This window comes from Callospermophilus lateralis, chromosome 11 (assembly GCF_048772815.1).
Source record: "Callospermophilus lateralis isolate mCalLat2 chromosome 11, mCalLat2.hap1, whole genome shotgun sequence".
Lineage (NCBI taxonomy): Eukaryota > Metazoa > Chordata > Mammalia > Rodentia > Sciuridae > Callospermophilus > Callospermophilus lateralis.
The window spans coordinates 98,529,264-98,552,334 of record NC_135315.1 but is presented as its reverse complement, the minus strand read 5'-3'; the positions used below and the strand labels follow the sequence as shown (position 1 = coordinate 98,552,334).

General features: G+C 35.1%; 1 protein-coding gene across 1 annotated transcript in view; it reads right to left on the bottom strand.

The window, feature by feature from the left end:
- The window catches only part of LOC143410717 (integrin beta-6-like), a 49,679-nt gene that overhangs the window by 20,548 nt on the left and 6,060 nt on the right, over nt 1-23,071 (bottom strand). The window contains exons 2-4 of the mRNA XM_076871486.1: nt 7,572-7,661; nt 3,769-3,903; nt 3,150-3,564 (exon numbers count right to left, since the gene is read on the bottom strand). Of these exons, the coding sequence (XP_076727601.1) occupies nt 3,150-3,564; nt 3,769-3,903; nt 7,572-7,661 (640 nt within the window). The remainder of the gene's footprint in view (nt 1-3,149; nt 3,565-3,768; nt 3,904-7,571; nt 7,662-23,071) is intronic.

Sequence of the window (23,071 nt, the reverse complement as noted above, 5' to 3'; positions counted from 1 at the left end):
CAAAAGATGATTTAAAATTTATCTGGATCTATGACATTAAGACATTCCAACTGTATCTCATAACCTATGCAATTCATAATTGAGCCAATTAACTCAAAGCTAAGAATAATTAATTATTTTGAGCCAATTTAAGTTTCATATGTAAGTGATCTTCAGAATTATAATACTTTTTGATTTCTTCCTTAGCAAAAGAGGAAACTTACATTCACAATGGGGAGAAATTTTGAAATTACAATTTAATCTGAATAATTAATATAATCTATACATATTACAAAATGAAATGTGCATTTCCAAATGTTTCAAGAATGCCCAAGAGTATTATATATGTAAGAATTACTTGCAGAAATTTAGAAAACCCATTCTGGAGAAGGAAAAAAGAACCATCACAGCAAAAACAAAGCACTCCTTTCAAATTTAGAAACTTTCCTTTCTGCTGACCTTCCAGAACCGTCAGCCTGGTCACTGAAGTTGCTAATTGATATCCAAGCAACCAATTATTTAATGCACATGTTCATGCAGCAACAACAGTAGCAGCACCTTCCTATAGAAGTTTTATTTAGAGGCAAGATGGTAACTAAAGATTCAGAAAAATCACCAAGATCTTTTTAGAGAGCTAGTTTCTTCTGAAAGTCATTGACAAACAAGTATAAGTGAATAATGGCAGGAAGTATTTTCTCTAATCCCATTTTTCTGTTACTGCTTCCAGTCTCTTAAAAATCAAAATATAAGAGACTAATGGAATTTGGGCAAGAAAAAAAATCAATGGAGCCCTGTATGCCTGAGTGCTTGCAGATGGACGAAAGAAGTTGCATGAAAAGGAACATTGTGATAATAGCCCTTCAGAAAAGGAGCACATTGCCAAGTGTATTAGTGGTAAAATAAGTGAGATCAGCCCAAGTTGTGAGGCTGGGGCATATATGGTCTGCTTTGAAAATATCAGCAGCAGCAACAGCAGCAGCAGTGTCTCCTCAGAGCAGAGATTTTTATCCCTTCTCTAAGCACAGTGCCAGGCACATAGTAGATACTCCAAAACTACTTGGCAAACTTGAAGAATTGTACTTACTTTTTTTTGAGGGGGGGATTGTACCAGGGATTGAACTCAGGGGCACTCAGTCACTGAGTCACATCCCCAGCCCTATTTTGTATTTTACTTAGAGACAAGGTCTCACTGAGTTGCTTTTGCTGAGTTGCCTTGCTTTTGCTGAGGCTATCTTTGAGCTTGCTATCCTCCTGCCTCAGCTTCCTGAGCCACTGGGATTACAGGTGTGCACCAGAGCACTTGGCTGTATTTACTTTCATTAGACATTTAAAAGATAAAATTACTATTCATCTTTTGTGATGTTACTAATCAACAAAATAGCTTCATAGAAACAGTTGTGGCTGAGGATCATAATGTACTCCAGAGGATGAAGGAAATGAACATTGGTGAAATTTTTGAGCTTAGCTGAAGAAATCATTGTATTTTTCTTTAAAGAGAATTTCTTTAGCAACTGCTGTATTTGATTAAAAAAAAAGTTGCTATTGTCAGATCTTCGTAACTACAACGAACAGAGCAGGTCAACTGTTTTTGCATTTATTCCATTTTCCCCTGTATATAAAATAAGATGAAAGGCAGTCAGGGAGCACAGTGCTACAGAGCACATGAGCAATTTATGCTGTTTTGTATTCCTTAGATCCAGGACTTTAAGGGTGATGTATAGCTGGTGTTAGTATAGCTATTAGATTATATTACGTTTAGCATATTTTCGAAAGTAATTGTAACTATTTTAAATGTTTATATATATTTTTAAAGACTTGTATTAGAAATGCAGTGTGGAATTCTGTCAGATATATTCTTTCTAGGATGTGGTGACAGCCTTTGGGTAGCTTCTTTTTGCTTCCAGGTTGTGTCTTGTCTGCATAAAGTGAAGACAGTTTATGGACTTGGAAGCACACCCATAAAATCTGGAAATAAGGGGCTGGGATGTCGCTCAGTGGTGAAGTGCTTGCCTCAAATGCTCAAAGTCCTGGGTTTGACAGTACCCCTGCCCCTTTATCCTGTGCCAAAAAAGGAAAGACAAAAATAAGCTTAGGAAACAAAGTTTCTAAGTTTTTCATTCTGTATTGTGGACAGGGGTGAGAGAAAGTGGATTTTCTCAGAAGATCCCATTTGTAGCCATAGCTGCAGCAGAGAAATGAAAGGTAGTGGATTCCTAGGGGTATCAAATGATATTCAAAAAGCTTGGAATTCTCTGTGGCTTCCTTTCTTTCAGGTGTTTTTCCTCCCTGAAAATTGGTCTCTTTTATATGTTCCTAACGCTGTGGTTTGAAAACCCAACTTGCCTAGTTTTCTGTAGAGATAATGGCTGTCTGTTTTGAAGAGCCATTTGCCTGCATACTGTGAAAAACTCAGACATTAGAGCTTACATTCAACCATCAGTTAAGATTCCATTTGTAGTAGAAATTTATATTATTTTAAAATATATTAAGATATTTGTAATCTTGTGTGCATCAACCATTCTTAAATACATGTGTATAAATATCAGAATGATTTTATAATAGTCAGGCAATGAATTCTTAAATTCTAGTTACTTTACATCTATACATAATATTAAAATGTAAATATTTCTATTTTAAACTTTTCTTCATTTCTTAAGAAATTTTCTATTTTCATCCTTTCCATAGGCTTCTCATTTATGTTCTTACTCATTGTTGTTAGACCTATTGCCTAACCTAATACATATCACATAGTAGGTACTTAATAGAAATCTATGGAATGAGTGGGGGCTATGAGAGTCCATTTAGTGTCCTTGTGCTCCTTGTCCTTGGAAGCATGCCCCTTTAGCAGTCTAATTTTTATTTTCGCAAGGCAATAGGCATTTAAGAGTTGGGTCACACCCATCAGCTTGGTCCAGAAAATTCTGGAAGATAATGGAATTCAGATCACAGGCAATTTTGAGGACCCTGGGTGATAACTACAGATTAGAAAAAGCCAGAAGAAAAATGCGAGAGAAGATTCAGTAATCCTAAATCTAAAGATTAACCCACCAAATTGATCATTAAATATTTATAGAACACCCACTATGACCAGGAATCTTTGAAGGTAGAAAAGATGCAAAGCCCCTTTCTGATATTTGAATAGCAGTGAGATGCCTTTATATGTGGCCTACCTCCACAGAGCAGCCCTTTGTGTCTCACGCAGGAGAAATTGTCACACTGGCAGTAAGGCCCATAAATGTTTCCATAGGGAGACAGGTGGCAGATGCACTGCCCACAGTAGCAGTTGCCCCTTCCACTGCATGAGGGGTGATTGGGGGCCTCCTTGCAGGAATCTGTGCTCAGCATGTCCTTGCCACACTCGCAGTGAGGGCCCATGTGGCCAGGGATGCAGGCACACACCCCACACTGGAAGGAGCCATTTCCATTGTGGCATTTGGAGCTGTTAACTTCCACTTCTTTCTGACAGTCACAGTGGCACTCCGGACTGATGAGTATTTCCAGGGTGTCCCCCAGCCCCACAGCCTTTATGATAATGCGCCTGCTTCTCTCACAGTTGGGTATACTCACAGTCACGTTGAATGAAGCCTGGAAAAGAAAATACCAATTATCTACTTCCTCCGACCACCAACCTGCAGGAGGTGAAACAAGGTCGTGTGAAAATCAGCTTTGCCAAAAGTGTCTATTAGGAAATCTTTGAAATTCTTGAAAGGAGCCCAGCTCCAGTATGCTAAGCTAACCTCTGACCATCTGAATATTTTTTTCATACAGCTGCATTGTCCATCTACTTACTATGTCTCCCACCTTCATGTGCAAGCATTTCTTTTGGTGTGGGAAGAGGGTGCCATTGTTACAGACAGTTGTGAAGGACAGGTTGAGTCCTTTGGTGTCTCCTAATACCTCCAGTTCCACCTCAGACCGCAGTTCCTTGAATTAAGACATAAAGGGTTAAATAAGTCACAACAGAAAGTACAACCAGAAGAGGAAACCGAGTCATTAAACTATAAATGAATAAAATTAAATTGGATCTAAAAGAAATTTACCATATAATTAATCAAGCAAGGAAATGACAATCAATATTGAATTTAAGACACCATTAATCATAAGATATGCTATTATCACATGATAAACTATGATAAAAATAACTCATGTGGTTCTGCACAACCTATGATAGTCATTAGTCTATCAATGCTCTGAAAATAATTCCATCCATTCTGAAGCATTTAGCAAATTCTCCTGCATTGCATAGTTTGGCATATAAAAGACAAATTTTTTTGCTTGTATCTTGATAATAAAATATTATAACAGTTTCCTTTACTTGTAAGTGCCTTCATTTCTTAGGTCCCATACAGTAACTGTCGATTTGGTAAGAAATTCAGAATTACAGCCATTCCTCCAACGAGAAATATTTGCTTCACTGATATCAGATTTACACCCTGCTGCTCTGTTTTGGTACATTTCTGCATACATAATAACTTTCATCTTGATATCAACTCATAGGACAAAGTTTTCAAAGATATTTAAAATGGCAATTAAACTTAGCACTTACATAGCAACAATGCATTCTAGGAGTTGAAGTGACAGTGATCACAACTGTCAATAAAACCATGTCATGACTTCCACCTGGCATGCAGTGGTTGTAAGGCACCATGAATTAACAAATTGATCCAAGATTTAGAGGTGCAAAATGTAGGGGAAACTGCCTTAAAGTCATTATTAGAATTCATTGAGTGCCTATTGTACATTTAATGTAGAGTCAAGTCTAGGATGAGACTGGATTTCTGTTCTCAGAAGCTTATCATTTTTACTTTTCCTATTTCTTATAAACTTACAACATCAATGTACATATTTTGGGGGATAAAACCAAATTATTAAAGATAAAAAACAGAATAAAAATGAATTTAAAAATATTATGAAGTAACTTAAACTTCAATTCATCTAAAAGGTTTTGAGTTCATATACTCATTTCATTGATAGCATTTTATAAGCATATTTAGCTTCAAACTTAATTTTGCTAACTTCAGAATCAGATGACCCTACCTTCTCCAAATTCTGTTTATTTTGAAATCATCAAGACAAAAGTAGCATTGGAGATGCATAGTGAATCTCCAGGAGCTAAATGAGAAATGAGGGATGTGTCTATAGGTGACATCCATAATGAGGATCAGTAAGTGACATCATCTGACCTAACTGAAGGAAGTCTCAGCATTGGTATGATTGAGAATCATTGCAAATTTGACCAGGAATATTTTAGTGTAAATTTCCCAAGGAAAGGGCATACATGTTAATTTGTATCTTTTATTATTTCATTCATTTGCTGATTGAACATCTCCTAGGAGTCAGGACAACCAAAATAAACCAGTGGATTCCTTCCCAGGGTTTAAATTCCAGTAGAGGAGCTTGTACTTTGGATCACTGGTATTTCAGGAGCCTTTATTATGTGGTTTGGAAAGGGAGGAAATTAGTAAGAGATAGGCAGATGAGTATACACCCAGTATTTAAAATTTTAAAAAATATCAATATGGCACCATAAAATACTCAGCTAATGTTTATAGCCACAAACTATAAACACATCTGCCTCTGCCCTATAAGAAGTCAAACAGATGGATTTTATGTTTTCTCTCAATATAGTCTTTCCTTTTTTTATATACTGAAAAAGAAATTCAGTCTGTAGGTCTCTATATTTTAAAGTCTTTTTTAGAATACATTTAAAAATAACATAGTAGAAAAATAGTTTCTGCTTTTGTCATGATTGATCACATACTTCATTCACCCTGAATCATAAAGTTCCAATAACTCTAGACCAAGATTGTTCAGTAGAAGAATAATGGATACTTACTGGTATTTTGGGGAGAGTAAAATGAGGACACAGATTCAATTCAAATGTTTAATGCTTTGAGTTCAACTGCACTGTAACTTATGTGGTGACTTGGGACCATAAAGTGGGACGTAACCTCTGGCAGAGCAAGCAGGGACATGGATAGACTCGTCAGGCGGGAGGGGGAAATATTTTTGACTATTCACTGTTTTTTAATTTGCTTGATTTCTTTGGAGATGTTAGTGGCCAACACTTTGGAAAGTATTGGGTTAAAGAAAACAGAGAATGCTATAATCCAGTGAAGGATTGCTTTGTAATTTTATTTGATTCTACACATTAAAACTTTAATTACTGCATGAGAGGGAGGAAGATTTTTATAGTGTTTTGTTGATATGCTTTCCTGTCTGAAAGAATTTCAAGCATGAGCTAATGTGGTGATTAATTTTTGATGTGAGCTAAGAAAACAGAAATTTCTGAGGATAATCAGTGAGAAAAAACCCATCCTGTTAGAATTTAAATGGACACATCTTTATTTTATTCTCTGAGGAAATGAAATATTTGAAAAGGAATTTGTTGCTTCCTTCCCCTTCAAGTGAGTTTCAAAATTGGTGGGGTGAAATGGAGGTGTTTTTTATTTTTTTCAGAAAAATCATTGTGGAGGTTTTTTTTTTCCAAAATGTGTAGCTTCCACCTTCCCCTCAACTTCTTCAAAGTTAGAAACAAAGGAATCTGAGTATGCCTGTTTTTTAAAAAATCTTCTCAGATGATTCTGATATGTCATTAGTTAGGGAACACTGGTTCAGTATATGCTGAGTATTGTATACTCACTAGGGTCATTTATTTGCAATTTTAAAACATCCAAAAATAGGATAATTTTATTCGTTCATTATTATGGAAACGCTGCTTAAAGCAAATGCTAGAGCTTTACTGCTTCCTAAAAATTTACTTTTTCTATGCCCGTCCTAATTTAGAGCTTCATCTACCTCTTTGTGGAGTTTTGCTTTTTTTTTTTTTTTTTACATTAAAAGCAAATAAAGGGGAATGATATTTAGGAACCAAAATAAAGAAGATTTGGCAACTGGGCATGGTTGACTGAGTTAGAAAATGGGGGCAAAACAGGAAAACAATAACCCTGTAGGTATATATCCCATTTTAAGGGAGGAATTCTGTCCTCAGTACTAACTCACCGTCAAGGCACACACACACACACACAAAAAAAAATTACCTACATACTTGTTAAACCAATAGAAATTTCCCTGGTTCACTAAAGTTGAGAGCCTTGAATGTGGCATGCAGGTGTGCTTTTGGTATTTTGGTGTGTAGCCAAGAGTCTGTATTCTTGCTTGAATAAATGATCTTGTCTCATTAAACCCTGGAGTTGGTTCCCTACATAACTTCTTCAATCAATGGCAATTTACAAGTAGATTTTTTTTTTCTTTTTGGAGACCGAAGAGAGCTTGATTGTATGACTCATGGAGTCTTTCTAGTCAACTTAAAAATTTTGCTGGGAACAGTGCTGCTGTGGGTTATTATGAAAACAACCTCAACTATCTCAACTTTCTGTCCAGGTTTGTGATTTTCTACCTAATGCTCCACTTTTCAAATGAAGTAAACCAATTTTAATATTTTGGCTACATTCATACAAAGAGATTTTCTTTGGATCAAGACTCTTACCAACAAATGAGAATGCAGTTCATTGCCTAAAACACATCTGAGTTTGTGAATACTAAAGAAATACAAAACAAGAAGCCAACTTCTTACAAAGTATCATACATACTTCATAAGCTGAGATAATGAGCTGGAGAATGTTTCCAGAGTCCTTCTGAAGCAGTCCCACTGTGGCTCCAGGAATAAGTTTTGCATAATTCTGTAAATAGCAGCAGCAGCAACAACAAAAGTCAGTCAATCTCTGTTCTCAGTAATTGAGAAGTGATAAGTGTGGGGTTCAGCTCTCAGACTGTGATCACCTCTATTTAACTGGCTGGTGAAAACAGACTCCTGATAATAAAGGGGTGTTTCTCCCGAAACTGGTGCCCCTACATGCTGCTGCTTACTGGGCTCTGTGGGAAATGGATTGGCCAGAGTTGCTACTGGGAAACCTAGGGTTTGTGGTTGCCTTTGTCTAGGGCTGTGATTTGTATCACGACAGGAGTCAAGTCTCAAATAATAATAATAACATTTATATAATAACTTCCACTCCTATAGCATCTGTTGTCCAAAAAAATTTTGAGCACACATCCAGGAACTTCCTTCTCATTTAGGAACCTTGTTAAACATTGTTTATGTTTTCATGAAATGGTCAACAGATGTGATTAATTATGTAATGTTGCAGATGTTTCCCAGAGTGCTCTATCTTGACGCAGGTCCATTTAAAGATCAAATAGGAGGGCATACAACCCAGTTCTGCTGGGAACCTGTATTTCTCACTTTAGCCATCCTATTAGGAATAGGAGTTGCTGCAGAAATGGGCAAAGGAACCACTGCCCTGGGTGTTTACTGGATATTTTTAAGTACAATGTTTATACTGCTATTTTTGCCTTTATTCTCTTCTTGAGCAAAGTTAAATTTTTTGTTATGGTGTGGCCAACCAAACTCAGTCCATCTTTTGTATCCTACAAAATAGAATGTTTCATTGCTTAGTTTTGTTAAATTTAAAAAATATTGCTTGTATTTTCATTTCTTATTCTGTAGTATAAATGCAATATTTTTTATTTGATCTAATTAGTTATATATGGCAATAGAATTCATTTTGACACATTGTACACAAATGGAGCATAGCTTCTTATTTCTCTGGCTGTTCATGGTGCTGAGTCACAACAGTAATGTAATCATACATGTATATAGGGTAATAATGTCTGGCGCATTCTACCATCCTTCCCATTTCCACAGCCATACCCCTCCCCACTCCACTCTGCACAATCCAAAGTTCCTTCATTCTTCCCTACCTCCCCCCAACTATGAATCAGCATCCACTTATCAGATAAAATATTTGGCTTTGGGGATTGGCTTATTTCACTTATCATGATAATCTCTAGTTCCATCCATTGACCTGCAAATGCCATAATTTCATTTCTTTGTTAGGGGCCATATGTGAACTATGGGCAATGTTGGAACCATTAAGGCAGGGAGCCACTCTTCCAGGAACTCCTGGGTGAAATTCCCCGACTCAAGAACCACCAGATTATGCTGGTACCCTGACATAGCTCACAGCTCCAAGTTTAAACACAGCAGCTGGAGATGGTCAGTAACCTGCCAAGCACAAACAACCTGTTTACCCAAGATCTCCTGCTACACCGAAACCTTATACCTACCAATCCCCTTTGATCTGTACCTCTGTAAATAAAGCAAGTGCAGGCTTTTGTTTGTTAGAAGTCAGAATCCTCTGTTCAGCTCAATCCATCACACCCTTGCTTCTAAAATAAGTCTGGTTTTCTGTGTTTAATTTGGAATACTACTTTCATAACTTTATTTCACAGTCTGCCCATACCTCCCAAGGTTACCTACTCCCTTGCCCATGCGGGATGTGGGTGGCACTGCTTTAAGGATGAGTAATATTCCATTGTGTATATGTTACACATTTTTTCATCCATTCTTCAGGGAAGATTGGTTCCTTAGTTTGAATTGAGCTGCTATAAACATTATGTGGCTGTGTCACTATAGTATGCTGTTTTCCTTTGGGTATAAACCAAGGAGTGGGATAGCCAGGTCAAATGGTGGTCCCACTCCAAGTTTTTGTCAGGGATTTCCATACTGCTTTCCAGAGTGATTGCACCAATTTGCAGTCCCATCATGAACGCATGAGTGTGCCTTTTCCCCCCCACATCCTCACCAACCCCTTTGTTGCTTGGATTCTTGATAGCTCCCATTCTGACTGGAGTGAGATGAAATCTTAGAGTAGTTTTGGTTTTCAATTCTCTAATTGCTAGAGATGATTGAATTTTTTTCATGTTTGTTGATTGATTGTATTTCTTCTTCTGTGAAGTTCCTTAGCCCATTTATTTATTGTTTCCTTATGAATGCAATATTTGTAACTCTAAGCATTATGATATCTATATATGAGTGTTACTTACCTCCTAATTTTTGCTCTTGTTTTTCTATTCCATTCTATCATGTGTGTTTTTATTTTTATATTGTCAAGGTTAATTTCATTCAATTGTAAATGTGAGATCCTATCCTCTTTATAGATTTTAAAATTTGAGATATTGGTCATGCTTTGGGAGTATCAAAATACATATTAGTATTAAAATATATGTTATTGTAATCTCAAAAGTTGTGCTAGTTTAATTCACTTCTTAGAAAGTTTTGCTTTTCTTGAAGTGCTTCTAGTAAAAACTTGATCTCTTTTATTTATTCATAGACTCTATAGTTTCAGACTGCATTATCATACTATTCAAATTCATGAAGATCATCTTTCTAGTGCAATTCTTTTGACCCGTCCTTTATGCTTTAACATGTGCTCCAATTTCATTCTGTATTTTCCTTCATTGGTTTACTAGTTTAAATTCACTTTTAAATCACATGCCCTTAGGGGGTAGGGTCATGGCTCAGTTGTAGAGTGCTTGCCTAGCATGTGTGAAACTGGGTTTGATTCTCAGCACCACATATAAACAAATAAATAAAAAGGTCTATCCATAACTAATAAAAATATTTAGACAAAAAACACATACCCTTATTTTCTAGTTACATGATCAGATAGGATGCATGGTAAGTAACCATTATGAATGTGTAAATGTCCAAAAAGTTCATAATTGTTTCTCCACATATGATTAAGAATTCTGCTGGGCATAAACTCATCAGTCAATACATAAAAAATGTGGAAGTGATATTCCATTGCCCTCCTCTGAAGTCCACTGTTGTTCCTAAATATTTGAAGCCAGTTTAAGTTTTTTTCTTTGTAGGTGATTTTTTAATTCCATTAATGTCATCTCAGTGCCATCTTTGGAAGGAAAAAAGGTGTAAAATGTGTATTCCAAGTTGCCACTCTGATCCAGAAGTGTACATTTTGATAAAAACAAATTTTGAAAAATTAACCAAACAACAGCAACAAAAAAATAATAATGAGGATTGAATTAACCTTAATGTGTATCTTCTATCCCCCACATTGCCTATGTAACTTTGTTCAAGGTTCCAACCACATACGATGACTGGTTATCTCTTTTAGAGTGTAGGATGGTGGGTCTAATAATGGATGCACATTGAAATCATTTGAAGAGTTTTGTCTCATTCATTCTACTCTCTTCCCATATTCCTTTCCCTTCCCTTCATTCTCCTTTGTAACTCCACATCATGTACAACCACAAAAATGGGATCCCAATTAGAACAAGTTATACTCCATGTATATATAATATGTCAAAATATACTCTACTGTCATGTATTTCTAAAAAGTACAAATAAAAAAATAAAGTATATGCAACCAAAAAAATCATTTGGAGAGCTTATAGATTTGAGCCAATCAATATCTTCAATAACTACACTGGATACCATACTGGGATGGGATACAGTGTGGTTTCAAAGCTCTTCGGGTGACACTAATCTTCAGAGAGGGTAGAGAACCTCTGCTGTTAGAAGTCAAGGAGAAGAGTATGTTTCTTCAGTCTTTGAAACTTTAGTCCCTGATAGAGTGCCTAATCCAGAAGAATTAAAATAGTAAAAGAATACAATACCAGTCTATCTCATTTCATGAATCCAAGTTAAATGACTTCAAATTTCTAATATTTCAAAATGGTAAAATTTAATCAGCCATAATTTATTAAACAATTCAGGTTTATATCTGGAAGATGCAATTAAAGATTATTAATTAATAACCCACACAAATCAATCAAGGGAGAAAACATGAAAATAAGAATGTCTATCTTTAGAGGGGTATATTGCTCTATAGATAAGTAGTTATACACAAGACATGTGTATACATACACACACATACTGGAAGAACCTGATTGTATAATTCATTCTGGTATTTTTGATTCTCACTAATCATAGAGCTAAAATAGTTTCAGAATAAGACTGCTGTGAAGTGTGATTTAAAAGAGGCCCTGTAGACACAAAGTAGATATGAGAGCATGCTGTCATAACAGGATTATTTATATTTTTCCATCACATTGTTAAAATAAAAATAGAAAAGACACAGAAGGAAACAAATTCCAAATAAAGTAGATCTCATCCTGAATTTAAAGCTAGAGATTAGCACTGCAGGTAGACAAACTTTTACTAAAGAACCCATTAGCAGAAAGCTTTGGATTTCTATTGCCTGACACTAGCTGAAAGGAAAATACATATGGATAAACTGATGGATTGATAGCTTTATTTCGCACAGAAACAGGTCTCCAGAAATAGATTCTAATTCAATAGAATAGGAAAGTATTTTGTTTTGTTTTCGTTGTTGCTGTCAGCAGCTATCTCAAAACTGACTGGATAATAGAGATTGTTCCAAAACATTTTAGATAGTACAGAAAGCATTTGGATACCATTTCCAGAGAGAATCCAAAGTATAGAATATCTGATAAAAGTTCATTTTTCAAATATTAAGAAGCAGATTCTATTTTACACAAAAAATAAAATCAAATCAAAATACTTGAGAACTCAGTACAAATAACTTGAAAACTATTAGCAGTTTGCAAAATAATCCAAGCACCATATAAATGACTCCTTCTTTCAAAAGACAATGATGTTTACCCTTAACCATGTCTTACTAAAGGACACATTATGCCATTAAAACCCAATCTTCACAAGGTATGTTTTCTTCATTAGAATGGAAAAGCAGCACTGACTGGTTAATCACTAGAAGTGTTTTACCTCTCCAGTACAATTCTCTAGGAACAAAGCTTTTGAAAGTGTTTATGATATCAAACATGCACTTTTTCATTTTCAGCAATGCAATGATACTTGAGCTTGAGATACATCAAAGATACATCACACTGGAGAGAGATTAAAGAGGTAAGGAAGATAACATTCAAGACTGTTGCAATAGGGGGAGAGAGGTTGACCTCAACTCTGCTGAAAAAAATAAAAATTAAAAAAGTTTGAGCATTTGTAAGCACTGAGATCATCCAGTGGAAACTTGCTGGAGAACATTAAGGAAGAAGTTGGTCAATGTGATTTAACAATCTGTGTTTCTATGTCTCTGAGATTCACACTTAGGTCCCTATGTTCCTCCAGAGACTGGGAGAATGAGGCTCCATCATTTTTAAGGATTACATTTTAAAGTAGCAGTTCCCAGGTCCTTAAGAAAGACATTCCTTGTTTGTGAAACTCCCAAGAGAATGGTATAAGATTTATATCTTAGAAAAGAGGAGAAAGAATATACAACAAAATGATTTCTACTATAAATGTGGTAATAAAAGGGAGTCCAATCACCTAGTATCAGGAAGAAACCTGCTTTAATTTCGGTAAAGCTGAGGGAAATGTTTAGCCAGTCTTTGTCCTATATAAAGCAAAATGATTAGCTCCCAGATTACTAAGGACCCTGTCACTAATAGCAAGGATGACTATTTCCATAGGGTACACAAAGTGTGGGGAATTGCTTGTTATCAACCAGGCTCTGCCACTTGCATCTACAGCAGTTTCATCATCACAAAAATGGAAGAAAAAAGTTAAAGGCAGAGGCAGCATTTCTCTCCAAGTAACAATTTTTTTTTACAAAATAAAATGTCTTGATAAGTTTTTCTGAATTATTTTATTTTATTTTACAAAACAAAAAATCTTGATAAGCTTATCAATAAACTGAAGACACTAGTATGAATGAACAAACTTTGCAAAGATTCAAATAAGAACAAAAAAACGTTTGTGTCATTAAATAAGTATTCAATTGATACTTCACAGGCTGGAAGAGAGAAAGATAATTTTGAAAAAGAAAGAAAATCATAGGAAAACAGAGCAGTTCTTTGAAAGGAGTAGGGAGCCTAAAGAAATCAGTGGTCAGTGAGAAATTGCTGGCAGCAGGAAGGACAGAGGACTTTGATAGGCAGGTAAAGTGTAAATGGTTTGCAATTCTAGAAGAAGCTTCTCCCTGTCTCTGTTAGTAAAAACAGGCTGCATACAATCACCTGTGAGTGATCTCAGAAAGAATCAGTGAGGCAGAAGTATAAGAACAGCCATAATCTGTGATAGAAAAGGGAAAGAATTCCAGAGAAGACAGTAGTTAGCAGCACAAGTGGCCTCTTACATAGGCACTCACTCCCACCTGCTTCAGAATCACTGGAGGAAGAGAATTATAAAATGGAAAGTCAAGACAGTAAAACTGAATATTACCTGAAAAGTAATATAGAAGAGATATTCAGGCAGTTGAGACTGGGTTATACAGTGGCAATAACAGTTATCTACTGGGTGGGATTAATGTGTGGGTGTGAAAGGTAATGCAGGTGTCCAGTGTCCAGTAATGACAGCCTATGATATTTATGATTAGCTATTATAAGTAAATAGAAAAAACAGCAGAACCCTTTAATAATCTAGTTGATGAATATTGTAAATGTAAGATCAGGGGAAATCAGAATATTTTTGTACATTTCTCTAAGTAACTTTCCAAAATTTGTATTGCAATAGTGGGCAATGAGTAATATATTAAAATTCGTGTAGATACTAAGGAAGAATGCAAAGTAAATGCATCTTTAAAGTCAATTCTTGACTTTTAGTTTTTGAGAAATTATTACATGCATAAAGATACGCTTCAACTGATAACCAAAATTAAAGATTTACATATGCAGTATTATATAATTCCTATAGATATAAATAGAGCTCAGATCTATACACCACTCCTTGCCTTTGAACATTTTCTACTATAGGTACAGAAGTATTTTCAGCAGCTCCCTAAAAAGTAAGGTATACAGATTATTAATTTTTCATGATAGTTTTTTATAATGGCTCTTTACATATATACATATGATTTTGTTTTTATTCAGCTATTATTGGGAATTAGTTATATTAATATGCAGAGAAAATACTTACCCTCAATTAATTTGCACTCTATTGGGCAAGCTCTTCAAACAAATGAGCAAAAATAGCACGTGGAAAATATATATTTGTTTGACTCTTTGTTTTAGAGAACACTATGAACGAGTTCAGATTTTCTCCCAAGAAGATAAAGATTCATATGCTGGTGCTGCTTACTTTGACTTCTTGATAAATTCAGTGTGAACCTGAGAAAACCCTCTTCTTTAAAGAGAGAAGATTCTTGTGAACAACGTGGTCCCTTGTGAAACATACATATGAGCATTAAAGCCATCATTTCATCACACAAAATTCACTGTTGAGATCATTTTCAAAGCAACCATTTTAGAGAAAATGAAGTGTCATTTCCACAGAGGTTTCTGTTAGTCAAAAAGTAAGGAGGACATTGATGGTTTAATCTGACAGATTGTTCTGCATGGTCTCTATGTGTATATCAGTAAGTTCTATATTGCTGGACTCTAGTAGCTCTAATTTAATGATACCTAACAACATGAACACAAGAAGACCCATATTCCAATTAAATTTCACTGAAGATAGGACCACCCTTACAGTGGTGCATGCTGTATATCATCTGCACTCACCTCAAGCTTCTGTGTATCAGAGGTCTGCACCAGTCATTCCTGTGGTTGGAAAAACCATACAAATTGCAATTCAAACCATAAATGTCTTGAAAATAGCAATTATAGAAAAGATAGACATATGTTCTCTAGCTCATTACACACACACACACACACACATTTTACCTTGTGATGCAGTCTCTAAAGGTATCATTCTATGATATCTCTCTTGTTCAGGGCCTCCAGCTATTCCCCAGCCTTTGAGGAAAGAGGGTGCTTTAAGCACCAATAGAGTTTAAAAAAAGAATGTACTAAAGAAAGTGAGGATAGGAAACATGAAAGCCAGAAAGCATAGAAGTTAAGACAAAATAACTATATCTTTCTGGGGTGGGTGGGGGAGGCAGAGTAATTCAAGGAGAGACAAGTAGAAAGAAGGAACAGCAAGTTTAAGATTAGAAATAAAATGTATCATGCATGTAAATGTGTAGATCAGAAAACAGGATGGCAGGACTCCTGCATGTTTGATGTTCAGAAATAGCAAGGAGAAAATTAAAAGAAGTTGAAAGCTGATTTTAGATCATATAGTCATCTAATGGATCCTCTAGCTGTATTTTCCAGGCTCAAGTTTTCTGGGGACACAATCTGTTCAAGCCTTGTGAGGTCTTATGCTGACCCTGTTTATGGCTCTATTGTTCATAGAACTTGAAACCATGAAACATAACCTAGTATCATTGCAGGGCCAGGAACTGGAAGCCTTGAATTCTTGCCTGGGGCCTTTAATTGCACTACTCCTGTGACTGCACCTCCCCTTAGATAGTTGATCAAAGCTCCAGTCAAACCTGCAAGGGAAACAGCAGCTAGAATCCTCTTTTATTTCCAAGGTGTACTTGAGTTTTCTCTATTGATGGAATAGTCATTCTGATTCAAGTCTAAAAATAATTATTTAGCATCTTCTGTGTACTGGGTTCTTTGAGGTAAATACAAAGATAAAAAAGACATGTGCCCAGTGGATTTCATACTCAGGGAGCTTATTATTTTTCATTTGTGTTCTCTCTTTGGATTTCTTTTTTATCTACAATATATGAAATCTTTGAATTGCTGCCATTCATTTAATTATTATTCAACACCCTGTGTTTATCAGGCACTATGATAGAGTCTAGTAATAATACAATAATAAGCTAATTTACATGAAATTGCTTGAGATGTATGCAACTTCATTGAGGACCAAGCTTCAAGAAGGTATCAAGTTAAAGAGAAGTAAATTAACATTTACAGAATAAAGGTAAATGCTATCTTAGGGTAAGATAACCTAAGGTACTTTTGGTGCATGTGGAGGTAAAATAATAACTTAGATGGAGATGGACAGGGGGTTAGGAAACAATTCCCAGCCTACATTCAGAAATATAAACAGGAACATTGTCCTTAACAAATGTAATAGTAACTTCAAATAGTAATTTCTGGATCAAATAAAGACATGAACAGTATGATATGACTCAATAAGAGAAACTGAAAGTGGTAAGAATTTTAACTGGAGTGGTAATCAGGGACAAATTCAGGTCAAATGTCGCATTATTGTTAGTTTATCCAAAGAACGATAGGCAAATATTCACCTGCTTTTAAATAAAGGTTTAATAAAATTAAAATTTAGAAATTAACAAATTTTAAAAATACAGCTAAAATAACACATCCAGTAAAACTTACTGAGTTATTACTGTGTGCCAGGCACAAGCACTGAGATTCAAGCACTAGGGAGATGATACTAGTGATGAGAATCAGGGCCAAGTCCCAGTGTAAAGATTGAGCACCGGAGAAGAGAAGGAGAAAAAATTTTATTTTAAGGATAAAACAGAGAGAGATTCCTCCTCCTCCACAGAGGCAGAGGAGAGGGTCCAAGTTGGAAGTTGGTGCCAGAGGAAGCAGAGATGTCCTTCCCCTTTTATAGATTTTAGATTCCCTTTGTTATCATGTTCTCTCCTCCCCCCAATCCTGCCCATGAGACTAGTGACCAAAAAGTGGGCCAAAAGGTACATCTCCTCCCCTCAACAAGGAGATAAATAGTAATTTCTTCTTTTCAAAGAGTTCAGTCTTCTAAGGGAGGGCACCAAAATAGAGGATAACAAGATAGTGGTACACACAGGATGTTTAGGAGGAGGTTCAGAGAAGGTATCAGGAGGAACATGATACTTCACCAATATATGACGTTAGCCTCCAGAGACAGCGGCGCTGTAAGGGAAGATGGTGTGGGCACTAAGGACTGAGCTGGGAGGACATGGACTGGAACCAGATATTGCTAGGAGAATTTCAATAAGTTTTTTAGGAATGGTTGGATTCAACAGATCAGATCGAGTGTTGGAGAAAATCATTCCAAATGAATGTCAATCTGTTGTTGTGAAATAGACATTTGAAAGTACAGAATAAATATTAAGAAAAGAATGAAACTTTTGAGCTTTGGCTGACATATGGGATTTAAGAATCAGGGAAGAAAGGGAAAAAAAAGTTGAACACATGGGTTTGAGCCAGATCATTGAGAAAATAATACATTGTTAATAATTGTAGCTATTGTGCTCAATATTAAGGGAAAATCATTACAGTATTTTTAAATAAGTAATCTGATTTCTACCTATTTGGTGAAAGATTCTTTGAAGACAGACCAGTTAACAGCTTATTAGAAGGATATTCCTATAGTCCAAGGAAAGTCCAACTTAGGCAGTGACAATTGAGATAAAAGGAAGGGGAATCTTCTTTGGAAGGATTGAGGTTCCTCCCTGTCTCTCCATGGCTTGGTAGCTTATTTCCTTTCATCACTAATTTCCATGAAATGGAATATTCACCACTTTTGAGATCCTTTACTTGAGAAAAGTATGGAGATGCACAGATGTTGTATTTCTGTATTAAAATGTAGGTTTCCATAAAAACATGCGTTTGGAAATATTTATACTGCTTAAGTCTTAATACAACTGTAAAAAACAGGTACTATTCTTAATGTTTTAAGAATTAACAGTCTGAAGAAGAGAATCATCAAATAAATTGGCCAAAGTCAGGCAGTATTTGAAGGGGCTACTTTGTCACCGCAAATGATTTGATTTTATAAAACACTTCCTTTGTCTAGAAACACATGTGCACACATTCTTGCACACTTGCATGCACTCACGCACACACACACACACACACACACACACACACTCTCAAATGGCCTCTACAGCTCAGTTTCTATACATACAGCTTTACTAATTTTTTACAAGTTAAAAAATGTAACACTTATGTAACATTTTTCCTAATACATTATGTATTTTATTATTTCATTTGTTTCAAACTTAAAACAGGCATTATTATCTCAATAGTATTTTAGTCTGTATCAAAATATAATTAATATTGCACATGATATGTCAATGCTCTATACACTTCATAAATCATAGCAAAAGACTGAAAGAGTTTGAAATATCTCAACAGACAAGTCACAAAGAAGTCAAAGCTACAACCTGAAAGGAATTATGGTTTCTTGAGCTATAATATCAAATTCGTTACTCTGTGAACTATGAAATGATACAATATTCTAGAATAATGAATTAGACACACATCTCTTTTTGGAACCCACATACAAAGCAAATTTGGGCATTGACCTCCAATGAAAGTAAATTTTAAGTATAGAAAAAGAAATTAGATATGAAAAAGTATTATATATACACATGTAATTTGATGGTGGTGCTTACATGTTGTATAAAGCAAATATTCTTACTTAGAAATATCTATTTCTATGGAGCTCATCATTTGCTCAAAAGGGTGTATTCATTTGTTCATAATAGGTAATTTGCAGCTGAAATGACTCTATTTAGGAAGTGGTTTTCTGAGAAAAAATATCCACATTTTGAAGGCCCTTTAAAATTGCAAACTCAGGGCTGAAAGCTGAGAATATGATTAGATTTTCGTGTGGAAAATAGAGAATATTCTGAGGAACAGCACACAAACATGCAATTAGTCAAATATAGTACTTTATATTTGACACCAAATATTTTCAAAAATATTCTTAATATAAATTCTTAATTATCGGCATGAGCATCATAAAGTTGTTGCTACAAAATATTCCTAAAGAAGAATTGAAGAGCTATATTTAAATTTATGTCTTTTGCATCAGTTTTCAGATATGTAATTTTTCCACATCCTAGAAACTACTGTAGGTGGTGTTAATACACACAGTGCTCTAGTGATACTGAATGGCTGAACTGTAAGGTTTTTAATTTTTTTGGCTACGAAGTAGTTACTTTTAAACATTTTAAAATCATATTTAATTTTAAATTGTAAAAAAAATTAAATCCTACATTTTGAGATCCCAAGCATGAAGAGTTAAAACTCAGCTCCAAGAGATACCAGGTTTGGTAGTGTACACATAATTCTAGCAATTTGGGGGGCTAAAGCAGGAGCATTTCAAATTTAAGGCCATCCTTAGTAATTTAGCGATAGCATGTATCAAAATAAAAAATTTAAAAAGGGCTACATACATAGCTTTTATGGAAAAATCTGGACAAAATTATTAATTATTAGTTCCTGAGTTATAGAGATTTGCTTATAATAGTCAATAACTTTTTTTTTGTACTGAGGATTGAATTGAGGTTTGCTTTACCACTGAACTACATCCCCAGATCTTTTTGATTTCTATTTTGAGGCAGGACCTCACTAAGTTGCCGAAGCTGGCCTCAAGGTTGTGCTTCCTCCGGCCTCAGTTTCTAGAGTATCTCTTATTACACACCCAGCCTATTTCTAGTTCATATTTCTTAAGAACAAGAAACAGTGGTAGAGTCCATCCAAATACAAACAATTAAAACAATAACTGTGAGCTAAGTCCTTTTTTATATCACTCTTCTTCAGGATGAAACTATCTGCTTCATGTAAACTTGGTGAAGAAGTTGAGGGAAAAAATGATTAATAATAGGGTTTTAAGTGAAATAAGAAAGAATACTGTCTTTTAAACTTCCCCTTGTTAAAATGATTACTGCTTACAATATATTTTTCATCTATTATTTTACTTGAATTAGACATTTAAAAATATATATTTTGTTTCTATAACCAGAATGAATAATCTCCATGAACTCAGGGTATACATTGAGTTAGCAGTATTTCACTTTTTCAGTGAATTCCTTGAAGCCTCACAGTAAGTTCAAGTTTTCTGTTCGAGGCAATTCTGAAATAACCCAACAAAACAGGAAGGGGAATGCAGGTCCCAGGTCTAAAGCTACAGGGTTGAGCCCTCAAGTCTGATCTGTCTACCCACATCCCTTTTCCTGCCACTGGGCATCATTGTGGAGACCCAGCCCTGCTCCAGGGGTGCAGAGGAGCTTCCTCTGCTACCTTATCTGAGAAGATATGCATAAAACTCCAGTATTTTCAGAAAGAAAATATTCCCTTCTTTTAGCTCTAAATTTAGCCTACATTCTTATAGAAAATGCCCAAGGTAAGAGCTTTGATATGATGTATTTTTAGGTTCCATAATGCAAACACTAAGTGATTTCCTTGCTTTCTTCTCCTAGAATCCATCTAAAAGAGAAGAGAGAACTGATACTTGTTCTCCCACCCTGCAAAAGTCAACTCAAATTGGATAAAAGACCTAACAATAAAACTAGAATCTTTGCATATTGGGGGAGCATTTCAACATACAGTCACAGTCAAGGATTTCCTGAATAGAACCCCTGTAGCTCAGAGAATAAGAACTAGAATCAACAAACAGGATAGCATCGAATTAAAAAGCCTCTGCACTGCAAGGGAAACAATTAACAGAGCGAAGAGACAACCCAGAGAATGGGAGAAAATCTTTTGCCAGCTACTCCTCTAACAGAGGGCTAACAGCAAATATACAAAGAACGAAACTAAGTTAATATTAAAAAACAAATAACCAAATCAATACATGGTTACATAAATGGAAAAGACAACCTTTTTTCCCCCTATTTGTTCCCTGTACCTTCCACATATAAGAGAAAACATAATAATTCCTTTCTAAGTCTTGACTTATTAAGCTCAAAATTATATGGTCTCCAGTTCCATTTATTTTCTTATGAATGACATAATTTCATTTTCTTTATGGTTAATAAAACTCCCATGTATATAGACCAACTTTTCATTTCCATTCATCTATCTAAGGACCTAGGTTAGTTCCATAACTTGGCCTTGTGAGTTGTTCTGTGATAAACATGGATATGAAAGAATCTAAATTTGCTGACTTTAATCCTTGTGGTAAACAACTAGAAGTATTGCTTGATTACATGGTAGCTCTATTTTCAGCTTTTTAAGGACCTTCCATATTGATATCCATAATGGCTGTGCTAACTTATATTCCAACCAATAGTATGTAAGAGTTACTTTTTCCCCTACGTTCTCACCAGCATTTACTGTTGTTTGTATTCTTGATGGTTACCATTCCAGCTGGACTCAGGTGGAATATCTTTATAGTTTTGATGCTGCATTTCCCTGGTGACTAAAGGTATTGAACATTTTTCATATAGTTGTTGGCCATTTGTACTTCCTGAAAATTTATGTTCAGTTCATTTTCTCCTTTATTGATTGGGTTGTTTTATTACCGTTAAGGTTTTTGTTGTTGTTGTTGTTGTTTAGTTTTTTTACATTCTGGACATTAATCCTCTGTCAAAGAGGTAACTGGCATAGATTTTTTTTCCCCATTCTGTTGATCTTTTCTTTATTATGTTAATTGTTTCCTGTGCTATGCAAAAGCTTTTTTAAAAATCGATACCATTTAATTTATTGAGGCTTGCTATTATTTCTTGAGGTATTATCATTCTGCTCAGGAAAAGATTTTTAATTTGAGGTCCTGCTGTTTATTTTTCTTCTGTTGACTGTGCTTTTGATATGATATACAAAAAAAAAATTGACAAGATTGAGGCCAAGGAGTTTGTTCCTTATATGTTCTGTTAGAATTTTCAAGGTTCCAGAATTTACATTTGTCTTTAATTCACCTTGAATTTTTGCTTATAGTATAAGAGAAGATTATCATTTTAACAGGGTTAATTTTCCCAGTTCACGAACTTGAGATATCTTTGTGTGCTCTACAATTTCCTTTATCAATGTTATACTCATCAATGTAAAGATTTTTCTCCATTTTAACTTTATTCCTAAGTACTTTTTTGTCTTTGTCCATTTTTATTTTAATATTATTATTAAATTTTTATTGGTTCTTTTTATTTTTATATAAAATAGGATTCATTATGACATAATTATAAAAGCATGAAATATATAATTTGTTCTAATTCATTCCCCAGTACTTCCTTTTGTTTTAATTGATTTTATTTTTTTAAATACATAACAGTGGAATGTATTACAATTCTTATTTCACATAGAGCACAATTGTTCATATCTCTGTTTGTATATAAATTAGGTGGACACCCAATTCGTGTTTTCATACATGTACTTTGGATAATTATATCCATCATATTCCACCATCCTTGCTAATCCCCTGCCTTCTCCTTTTCTCTCCCTCCCCTCTTCCCTATCTAGAATTCATCTATTCCTCCCATGTTCCCCCTCCCTATGCCACTATGAGTCATCCTCTTTATATCAGAGAAAACATTCAGCATTTGTTTTGGGGGATTGGCTATATTCACTTAACATTATCTTCTCCAGTGCCATCCATTTACCTGCAAATTCCGTGATTTTATTCTCTTTTATTGTTGAGTACAATTCCATTGTGTATATATACCACAATCTTTTTATCCATTCATCCACTGAAGGTCATCTAGGTTGGCTCCACAGTTTAGCTATTGTGAATTTTGCTGCT